Source organism: Suricata suricatta, chromosome 7 (assembly GCF_006229205.1).
Source record: "Suricata suricatta isolate VVHF042 chromosome 7, meerkat_22Aug2017_6uvM2_HiC, whole genome shotgun sequence".
Classification (NCBI taxonomy): domain Eukaryota; kingdom Metazoa; phylum Chordata; class Mammalia; order Carnivora; family Herpestidae; genus Suricata; species Suricata suricatta.
Window position 1 is genome coordinate 5558590 of NC_043706.1, and position 26851 is coordinate 5585440.

Below are 26851 nucleotides of genomic sequence, written 5' to 3' on the forward strand. Positions count from 1 at the left end.
TCTTCTGGATAGTCATAAAATCTGATCTGTATTTTTAAAAGTTATTGAACATGGACTTTAAAAGTTTTATAAGGGTGTTTGCGAGAGGTCAGTGGTCACTAGATTTTTGGGATGGTGACCATTTGACTGCTTGATTTCCTTAGGTCCTGAGACTGACTTTGATGTTCTTGGTCTAGATTCCAAGAGGTTTCAAGAAGGCGATGAGTCAGTGCTGAGATTTGAGGCAGGTGGATTCTCTGAAGCATTCAGCCTAACAGCCCCAGGGAGTGGCTTTGCCACTTGGCTAATTAGTTCATGTAGCATCCCTTTGGGCTAGTTTAGCAGGATTATCCCTATTTTTACAGATTAAGAAAATGAGGTGTGAGGCTTTGAATTGGTTCACGTCAAAAGTTTTGGCAGTCAGTCCTGGAGTTTCCGAATTGTAGACCTTTAGTCCGTTACTCTGTTCGCAGGCTTTGGTGTTATTATTTCAAATATATATATTTTCAAAGGAACAATTTCATTTTCATTGAGTCTATTTTTATAACAAACAGATTCATACTTTTTGAGTTGTGTAGGTTTTAACTTGAATGTGACCCAGCTGTGATTATTATCCTAGTAGGTGTGATGTGGAATGTGTGAACTTGATTTAAATCACAAATAGACTTACCAGGTTCACATGAAGCATTATGGCCATTAAAAATTGGTTGATATGGCCATCTGGGACATAAACACAATCTAAATAAGAAATGAGAGACAGGTACTTGAGGGGCTCAGTTGGTTGAGCGTCCGATCCCAGCTCAGGTCACGATCTCATGGTTCATGAATTTGAGCCCCACATCAGGCTCCTTGCTGTCAGCACTGAGCCCTCTTCAGATCCTCTGTTCCCCACGGTCTTCTTCTCCCCCACTCACTCTCCCCTTCAAAAATAAATAAAAGCATTTAAAAAAAAAAGAAATGAGAGACATAGGAATCTTTTGGAAAGCACCTGTGATTTCTATCTCAAGACTAAAGTCCTGACTCACCTCATTTGAACAGAGTGAACATGATGCCACTTTTACCATCTTTCTCGTTAGAACTAGTTGAAGAAAAATGTTAGCCAAATATTTATTCAGTTCTCTCTCTACCTACTTACCTGCCCACCTGTTTACCTATCTGATTTCCATTGAGGCAATGACTTCTCTCCAATCAGACTGAACCTACTTCTCAATATCCATATAAACTCGCTTTCCCAAGACAGTGCCTAACTCTGAAAAATCCAGGCAAGAGGTCAGCTGTATGCATGTCCTCCTTTTAGTCTGTGGTGGTTTCCAACTGATGAAACCAGTCAAGAGTACTAATTCTGGGTCCAAAGTGAAATTTGAGTTTTGAATTGATACCTTTTCATTTGGCTTGGTTTGGTAGTCATGGATTTGATAACTAACGTTGGTTAGCCATTTGTCAGTCACTAATGAAAGCCATTCCTGGTCCCTCACATTCCATCCCGGGGTGTCCTTCCCTTCATAACTAGGTATGTTGATGCTTAACATGATACTCCTGGGGCGCCTGGGTGGCTCAGTTGGTTAGGCGTCCGGCTTTGGCTCAGGTCATGATCTCACAGTTCGTGGGTTTGAGCCCCACATCAGGCTCTGTGCTGACTGCTAGCTCAGAGCCTGGAGCCTGCTTCAGATTCTGTGTCTCCCTCTCTCTCTGACCTTCCCCTGCTCATGCTGTCTCTCTCTAAAATAAATAAAGACAGTAAAAAAAAAAATAAAAAACAACAACAACAACAAAAAAACCATGATACTCCTACTTTCAAGGGCAAGGGAAATTGCATGGGCTAATAAGAAAATCTACAAATTTTAAAAGCATGTTCTAATTTATTAATATGTCTTCCATAATCTAAAGCCTTAATTCTCTGGATTAGTACCAAGCAACCAATATTTCATTCTTGAAAAGGGTTCTGCAAAAGCATCCCTTGTGTGCAGTGGATTTGACTTATTTTCGTGTGTGTGATTGAAGTTATTTGAAAATACACTGTAAATAAAAAATCGTACTTTTTTCAAAAAGTCGGAAATGCTTTATACAATGGTTTTCCTTCTTCTTTTTTCAATGGACACATATTGCTTGGACTATTTTTTGAGGTTCTTAGTATATCTGAAAACAGCCTAATTAATTTAATTATCATGACTCAATAATCTCTTTAAGATTAATCTTCAGTTTAACTGGCTACCCATGAGTGTGTGGGGGCAAGTTTCCCATGTTGAATGAGGAAACCAGATATTATTCAAAATAAGTGGTTTGATTTAATTCTAGTTATATATACTCAGAACTATATAATTATTTTTAAATCCTACATTTATGAATTGCTGTATATTATAGATATGCTCTAAAACAAAATGGCATATTTTAGTCAATTCAACAAGAGTTTTGAAGTTATTTGTATATGTAATATATTCACCTTCCCCTTTAAGAGTCCAACAAGAAAGGTCTTAATCAAGGGTAAGAGGTAAGACATTTGGAAAAATTACTAGAATATGGAATAGAATATGTGCTCAGTCCATTACTAGGTAGTGTTGAGAGTAACACAAAAGTGACACAATAGGGGGCAAGCAATTAAAAATCAAATATAGTAAAACCTTGAATTGCAAGCAACTTGTTCTGTAAGTGTTCCGCAAGACGAGCAAACATTTCTGATACATTTTAAGCTGATAAACAAGGAATGTCTTCCTATACTAGTCGTACATGATCACAAGTGAGCCAATGGTTCTTGAGATTCACTTTGATATACAGGTGCTTTGGATTACAAGCATGTGTCTGGAACGAATGATGCTCGCAAACCAAGGTTTTACCTTAATAAAATGTGTCCTACATCGGACGATGGTAAGTGCAGTGGGACAATGACCGGGAAGGGCAACAGGGAACTGGGGATGTGGCGGCAGCTCTAAGTCCAGCAGATGATTGATGGATGTAGTAGAGGCAGCTGGGGACAAAAATCAAGGTCAGGGCTAGCTCTCTAAAGGGATAAGGATCCTCCCGAGACAGGCAGAAAAGGAGAAAAGTGGCAAAGACGTGGATGAGGCGGGTTTGTGGAGTGAAGGCAGCTTCCAGGGCTCCATGCCTTTTGGCCCCAATTTCCTTCAGTTTGGAAGGAAATCATCTGCTGAGTGGGTCGGGAGTGGAAGTTTAGAGGTCAGCGTGCGAGGGAGGGATTCAGAGAGCTCATGGCTGGAAAAAACACAAGTAGTTGACCAAGGCTCAGGGACTGGTGCCCTTGGGATGGGGTGGGGGTCATGCTTCTCTTGGCAGCAGCCATGAGCCTGGAAGCAAAGACCTGGGACCCTGGGAGAGGGGAGAAGTGGAGTGTGGGGACAATGTGAGAGCGTCACCTGCGCTGGGGGACCCAGATTCAGCACCAGAGAGGAGTATGCTATGGCTGCACATTGCTTCTGGTTTATGGAAGGGAATGTATGGGGTGCCTGGGGGGCTCAGTCAGTTAAGCCGAAGCTGACCCTTTGGCTCAGGTCATGATCTCACAGTTGGTGAGTTCGAGCCCCATGTTGGGCTCTGCGCTAACGGTGCACGGTGTCTGCTTGGGATTCTCTCTCTCTGCCCCTTCCCCCCAAAATAAATAAATAAATTTAAAAGAAAGCCTACTTTGCCAATCATTTCCAGAGCATGTCTTTAAAAAAAGTAAATAAAAAATATAAAATGTTGCCTTAAAATTCTCATGATAGGTCCAATTGTGGGGCAGTGTGCCAGAGCCTAAGGGAAATTTTTCTTGACAGCTTACGAAGGGCACATAATATTGCTAGAAAGGGAACCCGGAGGCTTTATGTAAGTGAGGGGGGGGAAAAGCATCATTTTTAACAAGCCCATGCCCTGGAAACCTGTAGTTTTAATTCCTAGGAAAAAAAAAAGATAGCAGATGCTCAGTGGTTTGCACGTTTGCTTTTCAAGGTAAAGCCCGTGATGCACAGCAGGCTCAACGTGTCGGCTCGGTTCAGAAAACCACTCCAGGAGCCCTGCACCATCTTGTAAGTGGGGGCCCTTTTCCATGGAAGTTGGTGGCTTGGTGGCTTTCCTTGCGGGCTGGACTTTGTTCTGATGGCATTAAACAGATAACTGTTTCAGATGGTGCGACTTGCTCATTTTGCTTTTCTTATTTCACCCCAGCTTGATTGCCAACGGAGACCTCGTAAGTCCGGCTTCTCGCCTCCTCATTCCTAGAAAAACCCTGGGCCAGTGGGATCATGTCCTGCAAATGGTCACGGAAAAAATCACTCTGCGGAGCGGGGCTGTCCACAGGTGCGTCAGAGCCGTCTGTGAGCAGGCGGGTTTCAGGGCGACCCCAGGGGGCTTGGAGTCACTGGTCCCCAGGCTGTGAATTTCGGCTCTCCGGTGAGGCTCCATTTGTCTGCCTCAGTTTCCCTATCTGTATAATAAGTAATAGTACTTACCTTATGGAGCTGTGTTAGAGGCGAGAAAACCCACAAAAGAGCGTAAAACATAGTAGCGCATCCTCAAGAATTAACTATTTTTGTTCTTTTAGTTTAGAGCCAATAGGCAAATGTCAACCCTTTTTTGGTTGAGAAGGAGTTTTTTGTTTTGCTTTGTTTTCTGGTTTTTTGTTTTTTTTTTTTTTTGAGTGAGCGAGCTTTTTGGCTCTTACCTCACTGTCCTTTCCTTCCAGGAGATATTTTTGATTCCTTGATGATCGAACCTATTTGCCTGGAATAAAAAAGCAGACATGAGCAGGTTCAAGTGGGTTAGGGAGGAAGGAAGCAGGTTAGAGAGGTAATTAGTGGGTTGCCTAAACTTCAGAAATCAAGAGCATTTCCTCAAGTTTTGAAATTCAAAACACATTTTTAATGTTTTATTCATTTTTGAGAGAGAGAGAGAGCGCGAGCGAGCGAGCATGAGTGTGGGAGGGGCAGAGAGAGAGGGAGACACAGAATCTGAAGCAGGCTCAAGGCCCCCAGCTGTCAGCACAGAGCCTGATGCAAGACTTGAGCTCACAAACCATGAGATCATGACCTGAGCTGAAGTCGAATGCTTAACTGACTGAGCCACCCAGGTGCCCCATGAAATTTAAGTGAAGATGCAAATCATGACTTTCAATTATGAAGCATAGGAAATTATCCCTTGATGGAGGCTGACTTATTTGTTTCTTTTTGGTGGGAGAGTTACAAATAATACGTGAAAAGACAGCATATTAAGAATCTATATACCATGTGACACACGATATTTAAAATCCAATCCAGAGTTTTCTGGTAGTTCTTCTCAAATCCTGTCTTTCCCTCCGTCTCTCTAACATACTCTGCTGGAGGAGTGTACCCTTACTTTCAAGTTTTTGTGCCAGTTTTCATATCCGTATGTCTGCTTATCTTTTCATAGACCTAGCTGGTAAAGTTCTCAGAATATTGTGTATTCTTTCAGTTAAATTTGTATACAGATTAATATACATATATTTTTAGAAACATTTTTATGTCTTTATTTTATTTTGAGAGAGGCAGAGAGCAAGTGGGGGAGGGTCATAGAGAGAGAGGGAGACACAGAATCTGAAGCAGAATTCAGGCTCTGAGCTGTCAGCACAGAGTCCAATGCAGAGCTTGAAACTGTGGACTGTGAGATCATGACCTGAGCCACAGTCAGACGGTTAACTGACTGAGCCACCCAGGCGCCCCTAATAGACACATATTCACCTCTGTTAATATGCATAATTTCACAGCCTTTGAGACTTTACATATAATCATGTATAACATATAAAGATAATATAAATATGCATATGCTTATTTAATATATATATAGATGCAATTGAAATTAATACTTCAGATGTGGTAAGAAAAAAATTCAAACAGGACAAAAGGCCTAAAAATGATATGTCTCACCTTGGCTCTTTAGCCTCTGTCTCTAATACTTTTCTTTATGATTCCAGAAATATTCTTTGCATTTGGAAACACATACGTCTTTTATTTCTTAAAAACATAGGTAGGCGACACACATACACACGAATAAGAATATAAATAAACCTTGATGTTTTTACTGTAACAGCAGACCTTGGGGCACGCATAGCTCTCTATCTTATTATTTTTAATTAATGACTACAGAATATTTCCATTTTAGGGGTGTACCCTAATAGTCTGTTTGAAGAGTCTCCTCTTGATGGAAATTTAGGTTATTTCCAATCCTTTGTCTTTGTATATAAGCAGAGTTTATCAGGAGACTGAAGCCTAGAATTCAAATTGCTTTGTCTAGTCGCACGTGAATTTAAAATTTTGCTAGGGGGCGCCTGCGTGTCTCAGTTGGCTAAGCATCTGATGGCTCAGGTCATGATCTCATGATTCGCAAGTTCAAGCCCTGCTTCGGGCTCTGTGCTGACAGCTCAGAGCCTGGAGCCTGCTTCTGATTCTGTGTCTCCCTCTCTTTGTGCACCTCTCCCGCTCATGTTCTGTCTCTCTCAAAAATAAACATTAAAAATAAAAGAAAATTGTGCTAGATACTGACAGCTGTCTTCAAGAGAGTCAGTGCTGATCTGAACTCTCACCAAAAGCACATGAGATGGCCGGCTTTTCCTACTCTCTTCCATGCTGTAAAACTAGCAAACATTTTGTCTTTTTGTTCATGTTGGGTAAAAATAGTATTTCATTGTTTCTTGCTTTTTATTTATTTAATATAGGACAGTAACAACCAGATAACACCTGCTGCTCATTTCTTGCATGTAAGGTATTCTTCCAAGTGCCCTGCATTTTAAACTTAATTACTAAGCAATCCTGTGAGATGAGTAGGGTTATTATTATTTTTTTGTAAACATGAAACATAAGACAAGGGGAAAGTTGCTCCTCTAAGATTTAGCATGTAGGGGTTAGCAGAGCTGGGGCTCAGGCCTCCCTAGTAGGCCGTCTGGGTCCAAAACCTTGCTTTTAACTACTAACTTATTCTCTAAATCAGTGCCACAAATGTATCTTCCATTATATACAAACTATCTATATTATGTTTGCATTTGTATCTCATCGATTGATAGACACTCTTTATACATTAAGGAAATTGGCTTATTCTCATGAGTTTTAAAAAAAGTTTTGAAATGTTTATTCATCTTTGAGAGACAGAGAGAGATGGAGTGCAGGCAGGAGAGGGGCAGAGAGAGAAAGGGAGATACAGAATCTGAAGCAGCTCCAGGCTCTGAGCTGTCAGCACAGAGCCAGACACAGGGCTCCATCCCATGAATTGCAGTATCATGACCTGAGCAAATTTGGTCACTTAACCAACTGAGCCATCCAGACACCCTTCTCATATGAGTTTTAAGTATATTTCCAGTTTATGTCTTTGATACTCTTTATGTGTTTTTTTTTGGGAGGGAATATACACTTAAGTTGAATTTTGGTGCAAATTTTCAATCTTACGATCATTAAGTTTTTTGACTAGCTTAGGTTTTTCCCATTTCAAGGCTATAAAAATATTCTGCATCATTTTCATCTCATACTTTTAAATTTCATTTAAACCTTTGATCCTTCTGGATTTTATTTTGGCGTCAGGAGCGAAGGCAGATCTCAATAGTTATATATTTATTTATTATATAGATGTACAGTTGTCTTTTGACAAATACATAAATGTAAGCCCACTCAATAAATAAGCACCCAAAGATCTGTACACACAATTGCATGTCCAGATAACCTGTTCATTCATGTACTAATGTGAGCAAATTCACACACGCAAATAAAATATATGCAAATATAAACACAGAAGTGAAAATATATGCCCCCCATACCTGAATACTTGGAGAAGCTTAATTCCCAGTGTGAGGCCGGATGGGAGTGAGGTCTGGTAGCTGGTCACTCGAGACGTGCTCATTTTCCTTCAATAGAACATTAAAGAGTCTCCTGGCTGGACCGTCCCTGTGTATATGTGTCTATCAGAAGCATCCCGTTAAAATTGGCTCAGCTCCCTGGGTATGTGTCTTGCTTTTCGTAACAAAGGGAGAAAGCAGGTCAACGACAGTCCTCGGAAGAAGGCTAACATCATGAGTTAGAATTTACTCAGTGCCCCGGACGACCTGCAGAAGAAACCAAATCTATTTCCATCCAGACCCAGAGTGAGGCTGCCTTTTAATTTCAAGCCATAAAAGTGAACTACTGACTCAGATCTTCCCGTGTCAGAGGAAAATGAACATCTGAGTCCCGGCCAGTGGTTCTCAGCCAGGGATGATTTTGCCCCTAGGGGACATTTGACAGTGTCCAGAGTCCTTTCGTTCGTCAGACCTGGGGATGGGCGGCGGCTACTTTCCATCTAGTGGGTGCTGTTAACGTCCTACCGTCGGTGCACAGAACTGTCGGGTCCAAAATGTCAGTAGCATCATTGCTCAGAGACCCTGGTATGTGTTAAACAGCAAGAAAACCAGAAAATCTGGGTTAAGTGTTGGATTTAGACTTGTAGGGAGAAAATTCGTGTTCTAAAGAAGGAGCATCTTTATGCTAAATCATCCCAAACACATTTTAGGGGTTTTGTGGAGGCTGTTTTCTTCGTACTAATTGTCTCCTTTTGATATGGCCATTTATAGAATCAGTAAAGGTGCACAGATCATTGTCTTATTTTTTTTTCTTTGCAAGCGGCGCTAACCTTCATTAGGTCATATAAGAACTCTGAGAATTTTCTTTAATGATTATCTTGAAATCCTTCCAGTCACTAACTCCTGTTTTATAACCTTCAAGAATAGTCATTGCTTCTCTGGTGTAGTTTTCTAATAGTCTGCTTTTTCCTGTTCTTCAGGGGGAAAAGATTCTGTGGACACGTTTAAATCGTCTAGTAAAGTTATCACTGTTCTTTTAATAAGTAACATATTCCTTGTAGTTTGCAGCTGCGGTTTTACAGTAAAGGGAGGTCCTTGTGAAATCCCTTGATTCTGGGAAGATGAGGGGAGACCAAAACAAAAAAAAAGTCCCCAAAAGGAAGAGGCAGGAATGCTGTGTGGTTCTGCACCATTAGTCCTGGTAATGGGCTCCTTTGCCTTGTTTCCTGACCCCCTTCTGTGTGTGTGTGTGGATGCACTGTTTTGGCTGAGGGCTCTCGCACAGAATGCAGTGAGTCTGTCAACCCGACACATACATTAAGAAAATAAACTGTAACAGTGCTCACAAAACAGAAATAGAAGAATCGTTCTTCAGTGGGAGCAGAGCGCCATTTAAAGGCCCACGTCCTGTAAGGAGTTAGTGCTTTCCGTCCCACATCCAACTGTGGTGGCAAGACGGTTAGCTTTATTGACATGAAGTCCTGTGCCGGGAGAGGAATGGTCTCTACGTCATAACACAGGCATTTGATGGAAGCTAATGACTTTGAGGCGCTTCTAATTCAATAATTAGAATTGGTAACAAATGAGCCAGCATAAGTGCGGAAGGTTTTTTTTTTATTGAACTTTGTAATGTTAAGTAGCCTCTCATGCTTGTTTCAAGCTGAGTTGTTGGCATTCGTATCTTGGCAGACTTTACACGTTGGAAGGAAAGCCGGTTGAGAGCGGGGCCGAGCTGGAGAATGGGCAGTTTTACGTGGCCGTCGGCAGAGACAGGTTTAAGAAGCTGCCTTACAGCGAGGCGCTGTTTGACAAGTCAACAATGAGGCGGTCGTATGGGTAAGCGTTCCTGCTCCGCGTCCCCGACTTCAGTTCTCACGTGAAATAACGAGTCTAGTGCTGGCCCCCCGTGTGTTTTATATAATCTGGCTGATTATCAGTTAGAATGGAAAGCGTGGAGGATATATATTGATATTGTTCTTTGCCGAGATTGAAGATTCTTGTTTGCACAAAAATATAATTTTGGGAAGTCGATGAAAGTCTGTATAGTAATTTTTTTTCTTACCATTCACTTATGGATTCACAGTAAATACAAAGACACAGGACAGTCGGCTTCTTTGTAACATACATTAGTAGATGTTTTAATAATGTTTCCACCGTTTAGCTGGACCAAATCATTGTTTAGTTGGTGCATACACAGGCATGTAAAAGTTTAAAACATTTAAGTATAAAAACAGTATTTTATACTCCTTTTAATAACAGTAGGAGATAAAAGCAATAGAATCCCACTTGTGTAATTAAATAGGGCAGTGAAACGGTATAATTATTATATGCAAAATTTCAAGTATACTTAAAAATTTTTTTAATTTAATTTTAGAGAGAGCGAGAGCTCGTGAGAGTGGGAGAGAGAATCCCAGTAGGTTCCAGGCTCAGTGTGGAGCCCGATGCGGGGCTCCATCCCATGACCCTGGGATCACGACCTGAGCTAAAATCAAGAGTCAGACGCTCACCCAGCTGAGCCACCCAGGCGCCCCTAAAGATTACACTTTTAATTGCACACAGTACTCTGTGCCTCCTTTGTTCTCTATGAAGCGTCCTCTGTCTGTGACAGGTGCCTCACTCTAGCTGAGTAGATGGCTGGCAAAGACGTCTGTGCAGAGCCCTGGGGGAGGCGGGCACCCTGAGGCTTGCTCACAGTGCTGCTTTCTTACAGAGGCCCCACGGCCACTTGGCTATCAGGAAGGGACTTTTTGTGGTTGTCCTCTGCTAGGGGGTGTGATAGACACTGGCACTCACAGAGCAGAGCGTCCACCGTGTGTTCCCCGTTTATTTGCAGTTTTTGAAGCTTTATCGAGCTGTCAAGAGAAGCTGGGCAAGGGCTTCTAAATGAAGAAGGGATGAAATGGAATTTCAGGGGTGGTGTCTGGGGTGGACGAGCACATTGTTTTCCAGCACTGGAATTATTTGCCAGCAGACTTAGCGATGCCCATCCTTACCCATCCATGAGCTCAAATCCTTCACAGTCTCTGCTGAGCGACCCTGGGTTTGCCTACTGTGAACTTCAGCGTGTCCTTGAGGACGGTGGGAATCTGGAGCCCGGGGGTGGCCTCGCTCAGACGGATGAGTAAGACCTACCTTTACATGTGGTCTTTTCGGAGACGTTCGTTGGGATCCAAGGTCTCTTCCTAACGACACAGACATCTCTGAAACAACATAGCCAAAGAGAGCTTATCTTCTTGTCGAGAATGACTGGTTTACAAGTCAGTAGTAGAAACAAACACCAATGTCTTACCATTTCCGAGCTTCTGAGAGGTCAACCCTGCAGACATTATGAAAAGAATGGAAATGTATGGTTTTTGGCTCAATCTGGCAAAATCATTACTCAGTTTAGGAAATGACTTTTTGAAATGCAGATGGAAAACTGGAGGGATTTGAATAAAAATGCTACAGAACAATTTAAGGTGGCTCTAAAAAGTATAATGGAGCATTGGTTGAAATAGTTTAACATTAAAAATCTTTTGGAGTGGAATTTAGACATTTTATGGTCTTTGTGAACTTGGGAAAGTCTGTGATGCTTTTCGTGAAACACTGATGTCTGTCAACAGTTGACTTGCAGGTCCGGATGATATGTTATCTTGCATTATGTGTTATTTGAAAATAACATTCAGATTTCTAAATTGCAATTTGTTTCTGCAGTCAGAAGGCTTCTTCACTACCTCCTATCGTAGGATCCAGAAAGTCTAAAGGGAGCGTAAGTATCAGATGCTTTACTCATTAATGTTCTATATTTCTATACGATGCAGAGAGACTGTCCTCTGGGTTTCAATTAAATTTGAAGAAATAAAACTTCAGCTGCCTTGTGGCATATAAGCAATTATGTGAAGCAACGCTAGAACATTAGTGATACAACTAAAGTCTTCAAAGGGAGCCAGCATTTTTTTTAGGTTATTTATTTATTTATTTTCAGAGAGACAGGATGGGAGAGAGAAAAAGAGGTAGAGAGAGAGAGAGAGAGAGAGAGAGAGGGAGAGAGAGAGAGAGAGAGAGAGAGAGAGAGAGAGAGAGAGAGAAAGAGAGAGAGAGAATTCCAAGCAGGCTCCCAAACAGTCAGTGTGCAGAGCCTGACCTGGGGCTCAAGTCCATCAACTATGAGATCATGACTGGCGCTGACATCCAGAGTTGGCTACTTAACCAACTGAGCCACCCAGGAGCCCCTTGAACCTACATTTTTAAAATACAGATTTCAAAGTAGGCAATCTTTTTCCTTCTGTATAGACCTGGTATAACTTATCTTACAGTTGAAATCTGGGCAGCAATACATAAAAGTAGAAGAAATGCAGGGCACCTGGTTGACTCAGTTCGTTAATTGTCTGACTTTGGCTCAGGTTGATATCTTGTAGTTCGTGAGTTCGAGCCCTGCATCGGGCTCTGCTCTGACAGCGTGGAGTTAGCTTGGGATTCTCTCTCTCCCTCTGTCCCTCCCCTACTTGCATTCATGAGCTCTCTCTGTCTCAAAATGAACTTTAAAAAAAAAACCCAAAAAGGAGCGCCTGGATGGCTCAGTCAGTTAAGCATCTGACTTCGGCTCAGGTCATGATCTCACAGTTGTTCAGTTTGAGCCCTGCGTTGGGCTCTGTGCTGACAGCTCAGAGCCTGGAGCCTGTTTTGGGTTCTGGGTTTTCCTCTTTCTCTGCCCCTCCCCTGCTTATGCTCCCTCTCTCTCAAAAATAAATGAACATTAAAAAAGTAAATAAAAATTTAAACAACCCCAAAAAAGTAGAAGAAATGCTGTACTAAGTCACATCAGTGGTTCTGCTCAGTCTGATTTTCTCTCTTTGACAAAGACTAAAGAGGAAGTCTTTGTTTAAAAAAATGTCCTGAGTTATATTCCTTTAAAAGATTGAGAAGCACTCTAAATATTTCCCAATCCGTCATTCATGCATTTATTTCTTCAGCGAATGTCCATTAAATAGCTCTCCTGGGGAAACTGTGACAAGCATTGTTCAGTCCTAACTTCTCAGCGTGTGGTGCCTCCTCACTGGGGGGACCTTCCCGGCCCAGCTGGAGAGCAGCGGGGACAGCTTTTTCTGGCCGAGGCTTCTCTTTCTGCTCTTGTGATCGGATTGCCCGACCGGCCATGATCAGAAGGGATCTGAACATTTCCCCTGATTTAACGAGGCAAAATTCTTCTGGTGGTATTTTTGGGAGATAAGCTACTGCTGGGCACTGACACTGCCTCCCGAGGACAGTTTAGGTGTCTTCCCTTCTCCTGCCCCATTTTTGTATATCATGCAAAATTCTTTGGGGAAAAAAAGAAAAAGAAATTGTTGTGTGTGCTGAACTCAGCAACACCAACAACAGACATAGATCAGCCATTTGTTAGCTGAGGCTCTTCTACTGTTCATGACGACGTCTTGGCCTTTGGAAACGTATGGTCTAGTTGGAGCAGAGAACGTGGCTTGGAAAGCTAGAGCTGAACGGCACATACGCAGCGAGCCTGGCAAATACGAGACACAGGGAGTACGGTGTGTGTTTGTCAAAGGACATGAAGGAAGTTCAACGTGAGGCTCTGCCTTAGAGGGTTTCGCGATTCAGGCAAAGGTTAATGAGGTGGAGGGTTTCAGATGGAAAGGATGCAGAGAGTCGGGAGCCAAAGCAGCAGGAGGCAGTACAAGGAGAACCTGTTTTTTTTTTAAAGAATTTTTTTTAATAGTTTATTTATTTTTGAGACAGAGCATGAATGGGGGAGGGACAGAGAGATAGGGAGACATAGAATCTGAAATAGGCTCCAGGTTCAGCACAGAACCTGATGCGGGGCTCGAACCCTTGAACTGTGAGATCGCTATCTGAGCCGAAGTCGGACGCCCAACCGACTGAGCCACCCAGGCACCCCTGGGAGAACCTGTTTAGACAGGTGTGGAGGACAGCCCTTCTCGGGGGAAGTGACCTCTAGAGAAAGACTCTCCATCATGACACGTTTCCATCTCCTAGAAAGCAAAGACTCAAAATGATGTTTCCATGCTCTGACTTAGAAAAATGACAGGATAGCTTGCGTCTTTCCACAACGCTCCGGAAGCATCGCGTCGATTCACTCATCCATTCATCTGCTCATTCGGTTCTCCATTCAACACCTGTGGACTGAGTGCTTACTACTCTCCTGTAGTCGTGAACAGACACGGTGTCAGACCTCACAGAACTTCACTCTTGTGCTTGTGTGTGCAGGGAGGCGGGAGAATGGGGTAGACAGAGTGTCAGCCTCTAAACAGATAGACGGATATTTTCAGATGGTGATAAGCCCTCTGAGGAAAAGAGAATGTAGCAGGGCACTAATTGATATAAAATTGTCTGAGACCTCATTGATGTCAAGGAGCAGCGGAGGAAAGAGCCTCTGTGGCAGCGGAAACAGTGACAAAGGTCCTTGGTGGAAAGCCTGGCATGTTGGCATGTGAGGAGGGCAGGAGGAAGGCCAGAGTGGTCTGAGATGAAATTGCAGAGGTGCGTAGAGCCAGGTCATATAGACCATGCTGGGAGTTTGGATTTTATTCTTTGATGGGATACCATCTCAGGGTTAGAAGAGACTGATATTGTTTGACTTTTATGTTTATTTTTATTTTGAGATCGAGAGAGAGTAGAGGAGGTCAGAGAGAGGGGGAGGGAGGATCCCAAGCAGGCTTTGTGCTGTCAGTGCAGAGCTCGACCTGGAGCTTGAGCTCACAAACCATGAGATCATGACCTGAGCCGAGATCAGGAGTCAGGTGCTTCACTGACTGAGCCACCCACATGCCCCGTGTTGTCTTACTTGAGAAGTCACTTCTGCGTGTGGTGTCTGCAGAGAAGTGGGTTGGGGAAGAGCAGAGGCAGGGGGCTGTGGGGTGGCTGGACCCAGGCCTGTGATGCAGGGGACCTGGACAGGTGGCTGCAGGTGACATGGACACCCATGGCCATTTGTCCTTGAGTATGTTGTAGCCGTTGTCCCTGAATGATGCACTCATCCAACAGGCATCCCTTGAGTGCATGTTCTGTCCTGGCATTGTGTTAGTGCTTGTGCGGAGAGGAAGACAGAGGTTCCAGAGAAAACACAAGTGTACGGAGCTTACAACACAAGTGTCCAGAGGAGGAGAAAGAAACAAATACACAGTGCATGTGATATCATCAGGGTAAGTTTCAGGAAAAATACATCAAGGAATGGGAGGAGCAGGTGAGGGGGTGCTGTATCATCTGGGTGCTCTGGGCACCCTCTTTTAGGAGCTTCTGTTTGAGCAGAGTCCTCATGCCTGAAACGCAGCAGGTTCCCACTGAGCCTGACACTAAGTGTGCTGCATGGAGAGACCATCTTTGGTCAGTGACTCCAAAGACACAAACTTGGTTTTTAGCATAAGGATTCATTTACCCTTTTCCTTTAATTAATTGGGTCCCTGGAGAATGCACATGTTTTTAAGATCGTTAACTGCTTGGCACTGAGTAGGGGTGGGAGAGAAGGGGGTTAGGGGAGACCCACTCGGGACTTTGGGAGTCACTGCTGCGTCAGCACCCTCGGATTTGTGATGCAAATCAAAGGGGATGCAGAGCGGGTTTTTTAAAAAATTCATTTCTTACCAGGCTTTCTAGGAATTGCCCAATCGCATAAGGAAGGGGCAGTGTGGGTGGGGCCTGATCAAATTTAGTAAAAAAAAATAAAGGGGGGGGGGGCTACCAGAGTCTGCACAAGGGGCCCCTGCTGGTGCGCAAGTGCCTCGGGCACCAGCGTCTACCCTTGCGGTGGGGAGTGCGGGTGATGAGGGCTTCGGGGCTCATGCAGACCTTTCCAGAGCAGCTAAGAAATGCCCCGTGCAAAGCAGGATGAAACCAGAAAACCATTCCGTGCACGGACTCCTAGTGCTGGGAGAATCACAGACATGAGCAAACGGAAAGTTTAACATGCCGTTCTAGCCTTGAAAACAAAAGGAAGATACAAGTGAATTGTGTTAAGTTCTACTCACCGTGAATACCCACCCCATCAAACGGGAGCCTGTAGTGTAGCCACCGGGACGCACCGTGTTGGGTCAGGGCGCCCCCAAGTGGCAGATGTGCGAACTCAGAGATTTGAAAGCTAAAACCAAAGATTGAAAGTTGTTCTTGTTATTACCATGAGGCTGATATATCTTGTGATGAGTAGTTTACAGATTCAAATATTATAATTGCTAAAGTTCTGGTAAGAAAAATCCCCAACATGATTATCTGTGTATCACAGAGTCACTGTGAAGCAAGATACATTCCAGATGTCCCCAAAACTCCATTTTGCCTTTTGGGAAACTGAGTCCAGGATGGATAAAAGGGCTTTTTTGCACACTTGCCGTCAACCAGATTCACCAGTGAGACAAATGCCAGCCTGAGTCTGGGTCTGCTTTCCTGCCTGGAAGTCTCCCTTCGGGGTGCGTCCCTGAAAGACACGCATGACCGAGGCTGTGCCGTGAAGCAGCTCCCTCACAAAATTACCTCAAACATGGCATCTATGGCCTCTGTGCCTTTGGCACCTGTTCATGGGGGCTGGGAATGTGTTTGCTGTGGTCATGACAAAACCCGAGCTGAGTGGCTCTTGTTGGAAAGAGCCTAGGGAACTATTTAAAGAAAGTCCGGGTTTCCCTAGAGTGAGGGGAGATGGAAGGGTTTCTGACAGTTTTGTTTGTTTGAGGCAGAGGGCTGGTCAGGATACACTGTGTGTGTGGGGCGAGAGGCAGGACAGTGGTCACGATCCCGCACGGCATCCAGTGTGTGCATAGGCCACGCTGTAAAATCAGGCTGCGGCTGGACCCCCCCCCCCGCCGATTCTCAGTCGTGACCACCAAGTTTGTCTCTTCCCCGTGGTTGTTTCAGAGCCTTGTGCCTATTTACAAATATTTGGAGAACCTTGGCATCAGGAGGCTTCTGTGTGACAGAAAACTCAGACCTGGGCAACCTTGAGAGTTAATCCCCTTTTATCTGTAAAAGAGTGACAATAATACCATATTCGTGTAAGAAGTACTCAGCCGTACGGTCTTCTCTGTAAGAGAGAACACAACTCCCATGTTACCTATCCCCAAATAGCCACAGCTCTGTTCATGTATCCACGTTGTAAGTCATGTGTGGAAGTCTCAGAAAAGAAAGGGAAGTCCCTCTCTCCATTCCTTTGTCCTCTTGCCTTCTGTAATTTTATTTATCCCTCACTAACAAATTTATATAATTATGAGAATGAATATGAATATACATAATTTATATAATTTATATTTTTGTGTGTCATTGTTATATATTTTACATCAGCATTTTATCATTTATTTTTAAAGATTTTATTTTATTTTTGTGATCTCTACACCCAACGTGGGGCTCAAACTCACAACCCCAAGATCAAGAGTCACTTGCCCTCCCGACTAAGACAGCCAGGCGCCCCCATATTGTTAACATGTTAGATGAGTTAACACTTTTCTTTCTTTCTTTCATTCTTTTTTTTAACATTTTTTTTATGTTTTATTTATTTTTTGAGAAAGAAAGAGAGCATGAGCAGGGGAGGGACAGAGAGAGAGAGGGAGAGACAGAATCTGAAGACAGGCTCCAGGCTCTGAGCTAACTGTCAGCACAGAGCCTGACGCGGGGCTTGAGCCCATGAACCGTGACATCATGACCTGGGCTGAAGCTGGATGTTTGGCCAACTGAGCCACCCAGGTACCCTTCCCTCATTCTTTTTGTTGTTGTTGTTGTTGTTGTTGTTGTTAAAGAAAGGCATTTAAGGGGCCCTTGGGTGGCTCATTCGGTTAAACATCTGGCTTTGGCTCAGGTCATGATCTCATGCTTTGTGGGTTTGAGCCCCGCGTTGGGCTCTGTGCTGGCAGCTCAGAGCCTGGAGCCTGCTTCAGATTCTGTGTCTCCTTCTCTCTCTGACCCTCTCCTGCTTGCGTTGTCTTTCTGTCTCTCAAAAAACAAAAAGACAGGCATTTAAATTGTTTCCAGTCTTCTCATTACAAAATGAATTCCTCCCTTTCTCCCAGTTTAATTTAGTTCTTACAAAGTGCCTGGCGATCAGTCAGTATTCAATAATTGGATATGTGGGTGTCAGTTCCCAAAGGGCTTATGTTGTTGGAATCCACCCATCTTTCTTGATGCTCCAAAATCACCCTTTACCACAGAAATGTAGTAAATCGGAGCTTCCTGTACAGTTAATAAGAGAGCTCGTTTTTAAGGTCACGTGAATCCAAGACGGGCTTCCATTTCTCCCTCATTGCACCCCCTTGGGACAATGACTTCTCCCAGACAGCTGCGGAAGGCCGTCCTGCCAGGATCCAGACAGCTCTTCAACATTCAGCTGCTGCTTAATCCTCGGAAGTTCAGGGGCGTCTCTGAGCTTTCCAGCAGGCTTGCTAGAAGGTTCACTCTGCTCATTTGAGGCTTTTAAAGATTTAAAATCTTGGGAGGAAGAGACTCGATTGAACATAGGTGGGGATAGGAGACCTGGCTGGTAGTTTTGGAATCTTCACCATAATCATGTTAGCTGTCTCTTCTGCTGGGCAGCCAGTGGCCTTGGGAAAAAGAATCATTGGAGAAAAGGGAAGAAAAAATCCAACAACTCTGGTTGCAGTTAATGCAATAATTAAATGGAAACATATGTTTAAATTGCAGCTGGAATAGGAAATTAAATTATGCAAAGGAGTATTATGGATTTGGACAAGTTTTCATACCATTAATAAATCTATGCATAATTCATTTTCTTGTAGGCTACGACAGAATAGCATAAGTAACTTCATTTGTGAGGCTGTGAATTTTTCTATTCTTAATTGGGTGATGGCTAAAACCATTTAAACGCTTCTGGATGGCTGAATATATAAATGTTTAAAATGAGCAGTTATAATAGGTTTCTAGGCAGATTTGTTTATTTAATATTACTACATTTATTTTCAGATCCTAGCGTGGTACAGATGTTGCATAAAGATTTCACCCAATATGGTGTGAGTTTGATATGATTTTTAAGAAAAAGATATTAACTCTGCTCTTAGAGGAAGCAGTCTGATACTCCCTGAATAAATTCTGCCTGATAGGCAGTGTACTAGTTATTTTATAAACGTTACCGTTTCCTTCTCGTGATGGACCTGAAGACAGGGGTGTTGGCCCCACTCAAATGCTGAGGAAACAGGGTCAAAGAAGGCAAGAGGTAGTCAGCCCAGGGTCCCATAGGTGGTTAGTGACAGTGACTCTGAGCCAGGTACTCTGGCCTCTAAAACTTTCATTCTTTCTACACCTGCAGCCTTGCACCTCACGCACGCAGGTGGCTTTAGCACCTGAGCATCTGAGGAACCAAGGTGGTCTTGTCAGGAGGGAGTTTCTTGCTGTAGCAATGGCCACACAGTGGCTGAGTATGCACACACCTGTTCGGTGGGTGCCTGCGGGAGCCACCCCTGCGGTGGTGATGTGACCTCCTGGGAGCCCTCGAAACCCAGCCTTACCTTCGTGGTAAGGAGCCTGCTTTGCAGATGCAAGGTCTTCATCTCCAGAGGCACCGCCCAGTGTGTGATAATTGGTGGCTGCCTTGCCAGGATGTGGTCTTAAGTCGCTTGTGTCTGTGTCGCTCTGGATTTGTGATCCCCAGGGAGCGTGGCAGTCACCGGCTGATGAATACGGATTTGAGGATTTTTACAAGCATAGTGTGTGTCTCCTTGGGTGATGACACCGGCGTATTCACGGTGACCGCTGGTTAAGGAGGAGTTTCTAGATCGGCTGATCAAACAGAACTGTCCCGATTCCTCAGCCAATAGGTAGCTGCTGACTTTTCCAGAAGTCACAGGAGGGGAAGGCTGGTTAAGGGAGCGGCTTGCTGGCTTCCATGACCCCATTGCTTCCTCTTTGCAACGGGGCGAAATAGCACCTGTCTCCCAGGGTTGTGAGGACTGAAATAATTTTATGGAACGTCTGATACGCATTAAGTATTCAGCACTTTTTAGGTATTATTTCAATCTCCTGCCTCTGTCAGACCCTTCCTCTGGCACTAGGGAAAGTTAACGTGGAAGTTAGGATGGAGAGCAGGGAGTCAGTAGAATACATTCATCTCCCACCCTGTTTATTACCGCTGGTTCATGACTTGTATGGACTAGGAGTTGCTTTGGGATTTCATTAGCCAATGGTAAGGGGCTCTAATCTTCTGCCACTTAGGGAAATGATCGTCAGTCCAAGTCAACAGTTGGATCCAGTGACAACACATCCCCTCAGCCCCCGAAGAGGAAAGGGAAAAAAGAAGGGAATTTGGAAAAAACCAAAAAAGGGAAACAAAATGTGAAGTTAAAGAAGTCACCACAGATCATTCCAAACAGCGGTAAGTGTATCCTTGCTGTTATTATATTGTTTTCATTGATTCTCTCTCCTCTTAAGGCTATGTTACGATTTTAATTCTTAAATAGATTCGTTTGTTTCTCTGGACCCACGGGAGGTACTCCTGACTGCCATGTAGGAATGTTTGCAATGAAGAATTTTTGTGTACAAAAGATTCTGTTTTTCCTGCTAAATTTCTGTTTGTAATTAGAGGTTGTAAACAGGGGATTTTGAGGTAAAATATTTCTGGTGGTGGTCTTCCGTCAAAGGAAAAGGTAAATTTTGTCATCCTTTCCTTCTGTTGAAAGGGCTTTGTTGACATTTTTACCAACTACTGTTGACATTGGTCTCTCTCTTGTGTGTCTACAACCCTCGCCCACATCGATCATGAGTTACTGTCAGTCACAGATACCTTTCTCCGAAAAGATGTTTTACTAATTTTACTGATATCCAAGAGGATATTGCCAAACTTTACCAGAGATAATCTGTGCCCAAATTTGTTCTATATCTTTCATTAGCCGGTGAGAGATGCCATAAAATAGTTTTTAAAAGATGTTCACAGTGTGAGATTTGTGCAATCAGAATCGTGAACTTTCACGGTGGTTTTTGGGAAGACAGGCTCTTTGTGGTCTCATTCCATGCGTGGTGTCAGCGTGGTAAGCCCGTGGGTGTGGCGGGGTGGCCAGGCTATGGCCGGGTGGAGGGACCGCTCCCTCCTCACCCCGGGATCCGCTCCCGCACCCACAGGGGGTCAGGCCGGGCACCCCGGAAGACGAGGGATGGCTGTGGCTTTGGGTTCATGGCTGGCTGGGAGCTTTAGCTTATTTCGAAGTTGATGTGAAGAGTCATGCTAGAATTCCAGCTAATGTGGGCCCCACAGCTGAGGGGACAGGGGAACGCGTAGGGGTCAGAGGATGAGGCGCAGGTGGTGAAAGAGTTGTCAGGATGTGGCGTGGGACTAAAGGAACAGGCTGCGTTACTGAGCCAGTGACAGAGAGGAGAAGACAAAGGGGCTTGACCTCTTCAGAGGTTTCAGTGATGAGGACCAGATGGGGATGGGAGTCCTGGATTCTGGTGACAGTTCTGCTGTGGACCTTGGCCAAGGCACTTGACTTTTGGGGGTCCTATTAGCTATCTGCAAAATGTGGGATCATATTAAGATTTTGCTTTAGGGGCACCTGGGTAGTTAAGTTGGTTAAGCATCCGACTCTGTTCTTTTTTTTTTTTTTTTTAAGTTTATGTATTTATTCTGGTGGGGGAGGGGCAGACTCTCTCTGTCAGCGAGGAGCTTGATGCAGGGCTTGAACTCATACCATGTGATCATGACCCAAGCCAAAGTCAGACAGCTGACTGAACCACCCAAGCATCAGACTCTTGATGTCAGCTCAAGTCTTGATCTCAGGGTCATGAGTTCAAGCCCCACATTGGGCTCCACACTGGGTGTGAGAGCCTACTTTAAAAAAAAAAGGATCTAGCTTTAAAGCTTGCCTCTCTTTAAGCTTTTATAATCCCTTTGGGTGACTATGAAACAGGGGAGGCCAAGGTAAAATGTGGTCAACGAATGTTTACTGCATGTGCACTTCATGGCAGGCACTAAACATTGAAAGCTAGTCTGGAAGAACATGTCATTCCTTGAGCATTAGAAATAATAGAGGCTTCATGTCCATCAGTGCAGTAGATCGGGGACCCCCAAGCCCCTGAGCTCTGTCTTCCTGCTAGTTGCCTTGTTTTTATTCGTAATAGCGGGCCCAGATCTGAGAGTTGGGAGACAGTAAACAGTGATGGATGAACGTTGGACATCATAACATAGACCAGTCTCTGTAACACTCTGAAATCCATTATGAAGTAGGACCTCTCTTAAACTTTTCACAGATATTTTTGACTAAAGGCTTTTGTAAAATGTTACTCGTTTATTTTCTGGGAGGCTCTTCTTAGCCTGTGAAAAATCCCAGTTCCTCCCTCTAATACATGCCTATTTTGTTTTATTTTTTAATTTTTAAATGTTCATTTTTGAGAGAGAGAGAGACAGAGTGTGAGGGGGAGGGTCAGAGAGAGAGGGAGACACAGAATCCGAAGCAGGCTCCAGACTCTGTGCTGACAGCTCAGAGCCTGACATGGGGCTCGAACCCACAAACTGCAAGATCATGACCTGGGCTGATGTTGGATGCTTAACTGACTGAGACACCTAGGTGCCCCTCCAATGACATGTTATAATGCATGGACTGTAGATTTCTAACTGCTGGGTCTTATTGTTACGTGGAACAATGGCTGGTGTCTTTTAAGTGACGGTTTTGGGAAGAAATAGATATTTTTTCCCCAATAAGAAACTATATGATCCGTCTAAGTTTCTTATGTACGTATAAGTGTATTTAAGAGTTGAGATGAAGCATTTTGTATCTTTTCATCTTAACAGAAAGAACATATAACCTGGAAAACGAATCTTGGCTTCCCAAAATATTTCTTTCCAGGGAAAATGAAAAGAATCTAATGCAGTTCACTAGATTAAATCATTGCTTGACAAGTATAAGGATATTCGTGTTTAGTCCACACTTTTGAAAATTGAGCTGTTTCCCTCTATCAGATCTCCCCCCAGATGTCTTTGACTATCAGAATTTTCCAGGTTATAATATTAAATCTCTTCTCTCTTTTTCGATTCCTTAAGTCAACTTTCATATTCATTTGTTACTGCAATGGCTTTTTGCTTTAGTGTCATCTATTCTAGTAATTAGAACCAAGCCTTTGGACAGTCCTGTCTCAAGGGGGCTCTTATTCTCTAGAAAAGTAAAAGCAAGAGGCACCGTAAGCAAAATGAATGGGAAGGTCCATGGTGAGTCAAGATGAATACAAAATGCAAGAGTTTTATGCCATATCGCATACTTGAAAGTTGCTGAGAGAGTAGATATGAAAAGTCCTCATTACAAGAAAAAGCGTTCTTTTTCTTTCTTTCATTTTTTTTTTTGTAACTGTGTATGGTGACCGACATTAACTACACTTACTGTGGTGATTGTCTTGTTACATCTCCAAATATCGTGTAAAACATACAAGCAAGAATTGGATGTTAGAGATGAAACAGTTTTTTTCTCCCTACTTAGCAGTATTTTAAATTTGGAATTAAGTCATTGACTCAGATTTCTTCCAAAGCGTTACATTTTAGAGTGAGGGTCAATATCTAGTTCATCTCCTGTCCTACGTTAAACTGTGTAGATTTTTGATCCAGTGTTCGTTACTATAGTCTATTCCCATGATGGTTTGAGAAAACAGACTTGGTGGGCTGTCTTGATTTTTATAGTGATTAAGACGGTAGCCATGCATGTTGTCTTTCTTTTACTGTTGATATTTACTGACGCTCGGGTGTCTGATGCTGCATGAACAAGCAGTGCTGGTATCTGTCTGTAGATGGCAATCCAGCTCTAATTTTGTCTTTTGCTTTTGCTTTTCTTTCTCTCTCTCTTTTTTTTTCTTTCTGACTGTTTCGTTCTGTAATAGTAAAGCTTAATAATTCAAGCAGAGCTGTGACATATTTCTTCAGGGAAACAAATCCCATTTTCTTTTGGTAGCCAAGATGCAAACTAAGATTGGTAGTTGATTGATGAAGTTGGGTGTGAAATGCATTTTTAGTGCTGCATTTAAATACCGGCTTATCTGGCCAGCGTGTTTTCCCTACACTTTCCGCTTGATTGATTTGCTGTGCCTTGAGATCACATTTTAGAGGCTGTTAACTAGCTACACTTTGCACCATGAGCAGAGCAGTAACGATGATTGTTTTGAAATAGTATTTGGGGATTGATTACATTCACTGATATTTTAAATATTGTCTGCGTGAGGAAAAATTATTGTCTTTAGAACCATTGGGACACAGGAAATACAGTGAATTTAGGGCTCCTTAGAAATCTCAGACAGGCTGCCGAGAAAATAGCCTGGTCTGTGTCTTTCTCACTTATGCGGTATTGATAATGGTAAACACTTTTTTAAAGCAGAATTTTAAAATGTAAGCAAAAGCCAGACTTGCTTCTTTCAGACGGTGTTTGACTCTCTTTCTGTTTGCACGTGTGGGGGACTTGCTTCTTTCAGACGGTGTTTGACTCTCTTTCTGTTTGCACGTGTGGGGGTGTGTGGGCGCATATGCGCATGCACAAAGATACACACACACACACACACACACACACACACACGCACACACACACACACACACACACACACACACACACAGGCAGGCAGACTAGTAGCTCCCAGCTCATTCACAGCATTGTCCTGTGATTGTTCCTGAGGAACTTGCCCCGTGGACTCCCGATGGGTGTAGGGAGCAGGTGTGGTGCTGGGAAGAGCTGTGCGAATGTTGTGACCTTGCTGGGTGACTGTCCTTGAGTTTTCTAAGAGCTACAACCTGCACACGGTTCGCTGTGCCACCCCGAGCATGAAGCGTCTGCGCAGTCCGTCGTCCCCATGGTCAGACCCGGGGCGTTGGAACGTGAGCTTCAGGCCAGCTGATGAACCAGCTGTGGCACGCACATGGTGGCTCCCGGTCCCAGGAGACTTTGAGGGGACAGGAAGCACATTTCCAAATGTGCTCCCCGACGTCGCCCTCTGCGGGGCATCAGATCACGCATTTGAAGAACACTTGAGAGAAGGCACCAGGGTGAGTTTGCCAAACAGGGCACTGGTTTTGTTTGAGAAGCTGTGGTAAGACTCAGGATTGCTTGACGTCGGGTGCTGTCCACTCCCCTTGTGACGGGAAACACAGGATTTTCATTCCGACGTTGACCGTGACTTACCTCAGGGACAGTGTGGACTTGGGGTATGGAGTCAAGATTTACCACATCCAGTACTCCTGTGATAATGTGTACAACAAGCATTTCTCCACATCTCAGTGACCCGTGTTGTGTGTGTGTGTGTGTGTGTGTGTGTGTGCACACGTGTGTGTAGGTCCTTTGTGCCCACATTTGTGGTAACTATTGCAGTCAAAGCCCACACATTCCAAACCCTGATGAATGGCCCAGTTCCAACACCCACACCTCAGATCGTCTCAGTTGTGGATTTTAAGCTGATATGTTATAAGCTTCGTCTACAAATCCTCAAAATTAGATCAATGGCATGTCCCTTGTTTCACAAATGGGAGAAGAAGAGGAGAGTCAAAGAGTCTTATCAATGCCTAGAGATTTCTGGAAATCGCCACGCTGATCCGTTGCTGGCTGAGAGTTGGGCACACCTGTGGGGTTATGTGTGGGACCCTGATGCCCCGTGAGTCTAGGTGGAAGAATGAGGGGGCTTCTGTGCAGAGGGGCTCTGGCCCATCTCCCTTCTGTCTGGTGGTGGGAGTGTTCATGGATCACAGTTGACCTTGACCCTGAAGCTTATCTGAGAGACTGTGAGGAATTCCCACCTTTGTTCACTTCTGTTCCTCAGTAATTCACATTCACATTGTAAATGGGGGTGACTGATTGGAGCCCTTTTTGTTTTGTGGGTGGGAGGAATGAGTTATTAACGAGCTTTTTAGCAACATGGTGCATTGATGGTTTTCCCACTGTGTTCACACCTACTTCTTCAGGGTTCGGGAGCCGTTGAAGCTGACCTCTAGTTTATGTATCAGATGGTTTCTAAGACTTAAACTCCTGCTACCCAAGCCCTTCTTAGCATGTGAGTTTCCTTCTCTGAGTGTTGTGAATCACCGGCCTTAGGAGTCCCGCCCCCTTTCCAAGACTACCGGGTTCCTTTCCTGAGTAAACGCTGACTGAGTGCTTACCGTGTACCACATAGTTTGTAATCGGGGCACCTCCCTTCCCGCCCTGCTGGGCTAACTGCTCAGCACTGGCGCATTTTCTTCCAGGAGCCATATTGTACGTTTACAGGAAATCATCCTCGACAGAGTAGAAGCGATTCCCTTCTTCTCAGTGACTGGACTCCAGTTGTAAATGCCACAATGTGTTTGTGTCCTATGCATTGACGTGGTATTAAGCCTGTGTATCCATTTTGTCCATGTAGAATATAGCGTTTCTGCTTCAATGTGTTGAGTATGGTGACTGGAAGAGTGAATACTACTTCGTACCACAAGACGAGGGAGGGCCCTTCCCACTCCTGTAACACACTGGGACTCCCTTGTAGACTGTGGCCTATGGTGTATACGAGCTCTATTTTATTCTCCTCAGTTACCCTCTGGTTTCCAAAATAAGATAGAGCCTGTGTTGCAAGTCACCACGTAGCATGCCATCACCGTGGGGATAAAGATAAACAGCAAATACCTACAAACGACTTTTGAGCTCTGCAGGGTTAAAGCTATCCATTTAGTCTTATTTTGTACAACTGGACGATAATACCAAATTGTTTCTGTGAAATTGGGCAAGGCATCTTTCCTTTAAAAAACTTTATTATTTTTTTAAAGTTTATTTCTTTATTTTGAGAAAGAATGAGAGAGCAGGGGAGGGAGAAAGGGAATCTCAAGCAGACCCTGCAGTGTCAGCACAGAGCCCAACGTGGGGCTCGAACTCACAAACTGGGAGATCATGACCTGGACATTGAAATCAAGAGTTGGAGGCTTAATTGAATGAACTTCTCATGCCCCCATCCTTCCTTTTAAAATGCGGTACTGAACTTCACGCCAGTCAGAGTGGCTAAAATGAACAAATCAAGAGACTATAGATGCTGGTGAGGGTGTGGAGAGACGGGCACCCTCCTACACAGTTGGTGGGAATGTAAACTGGTGCAGCCGCTCTGGAAAACAGTGTGGAGGCTCCTCAAAAAACTATCCATAGAACTCCCCTATGGCCCAGCAATAGCACTGCTAGGGATCTACCCAAGGGATACAGAAGT

The 26851-nt window shown here is 43.9% G+C and overlaps 1 protein-coding gene across 1 annotated transcript in view; it reads left to right on the forward strand.

Annotated features, from left to right (window-relative positions):
• DCDC2 (doublecortin domain containing 2) overlaps positions 1–26851 on the forward strand; it is a 149543-nt gene that overhangs the window by 38511 nt on the left and 84181 nt on the right. Inside the window, exons 4-8 of the mRNA XM_029945257.1 lie at positions 3919–3995; positions 4135–4266; positions 9434–9580; positions 11438–11492; positions 19892–20051. Coding sequence (XP_029801117.1) covers positions 3919–3995; positions 4135–4266; positions 9434–9580; positions 11438–11492; positions 19892–20051 — 571 coding nt within the window. The remainder of the gene's footprint in view (positions 1–3918; positions 3996–4134; positions 4267–9433; positions 9581–11437; positions 11493–19891; positions 20052–26851) is intronic.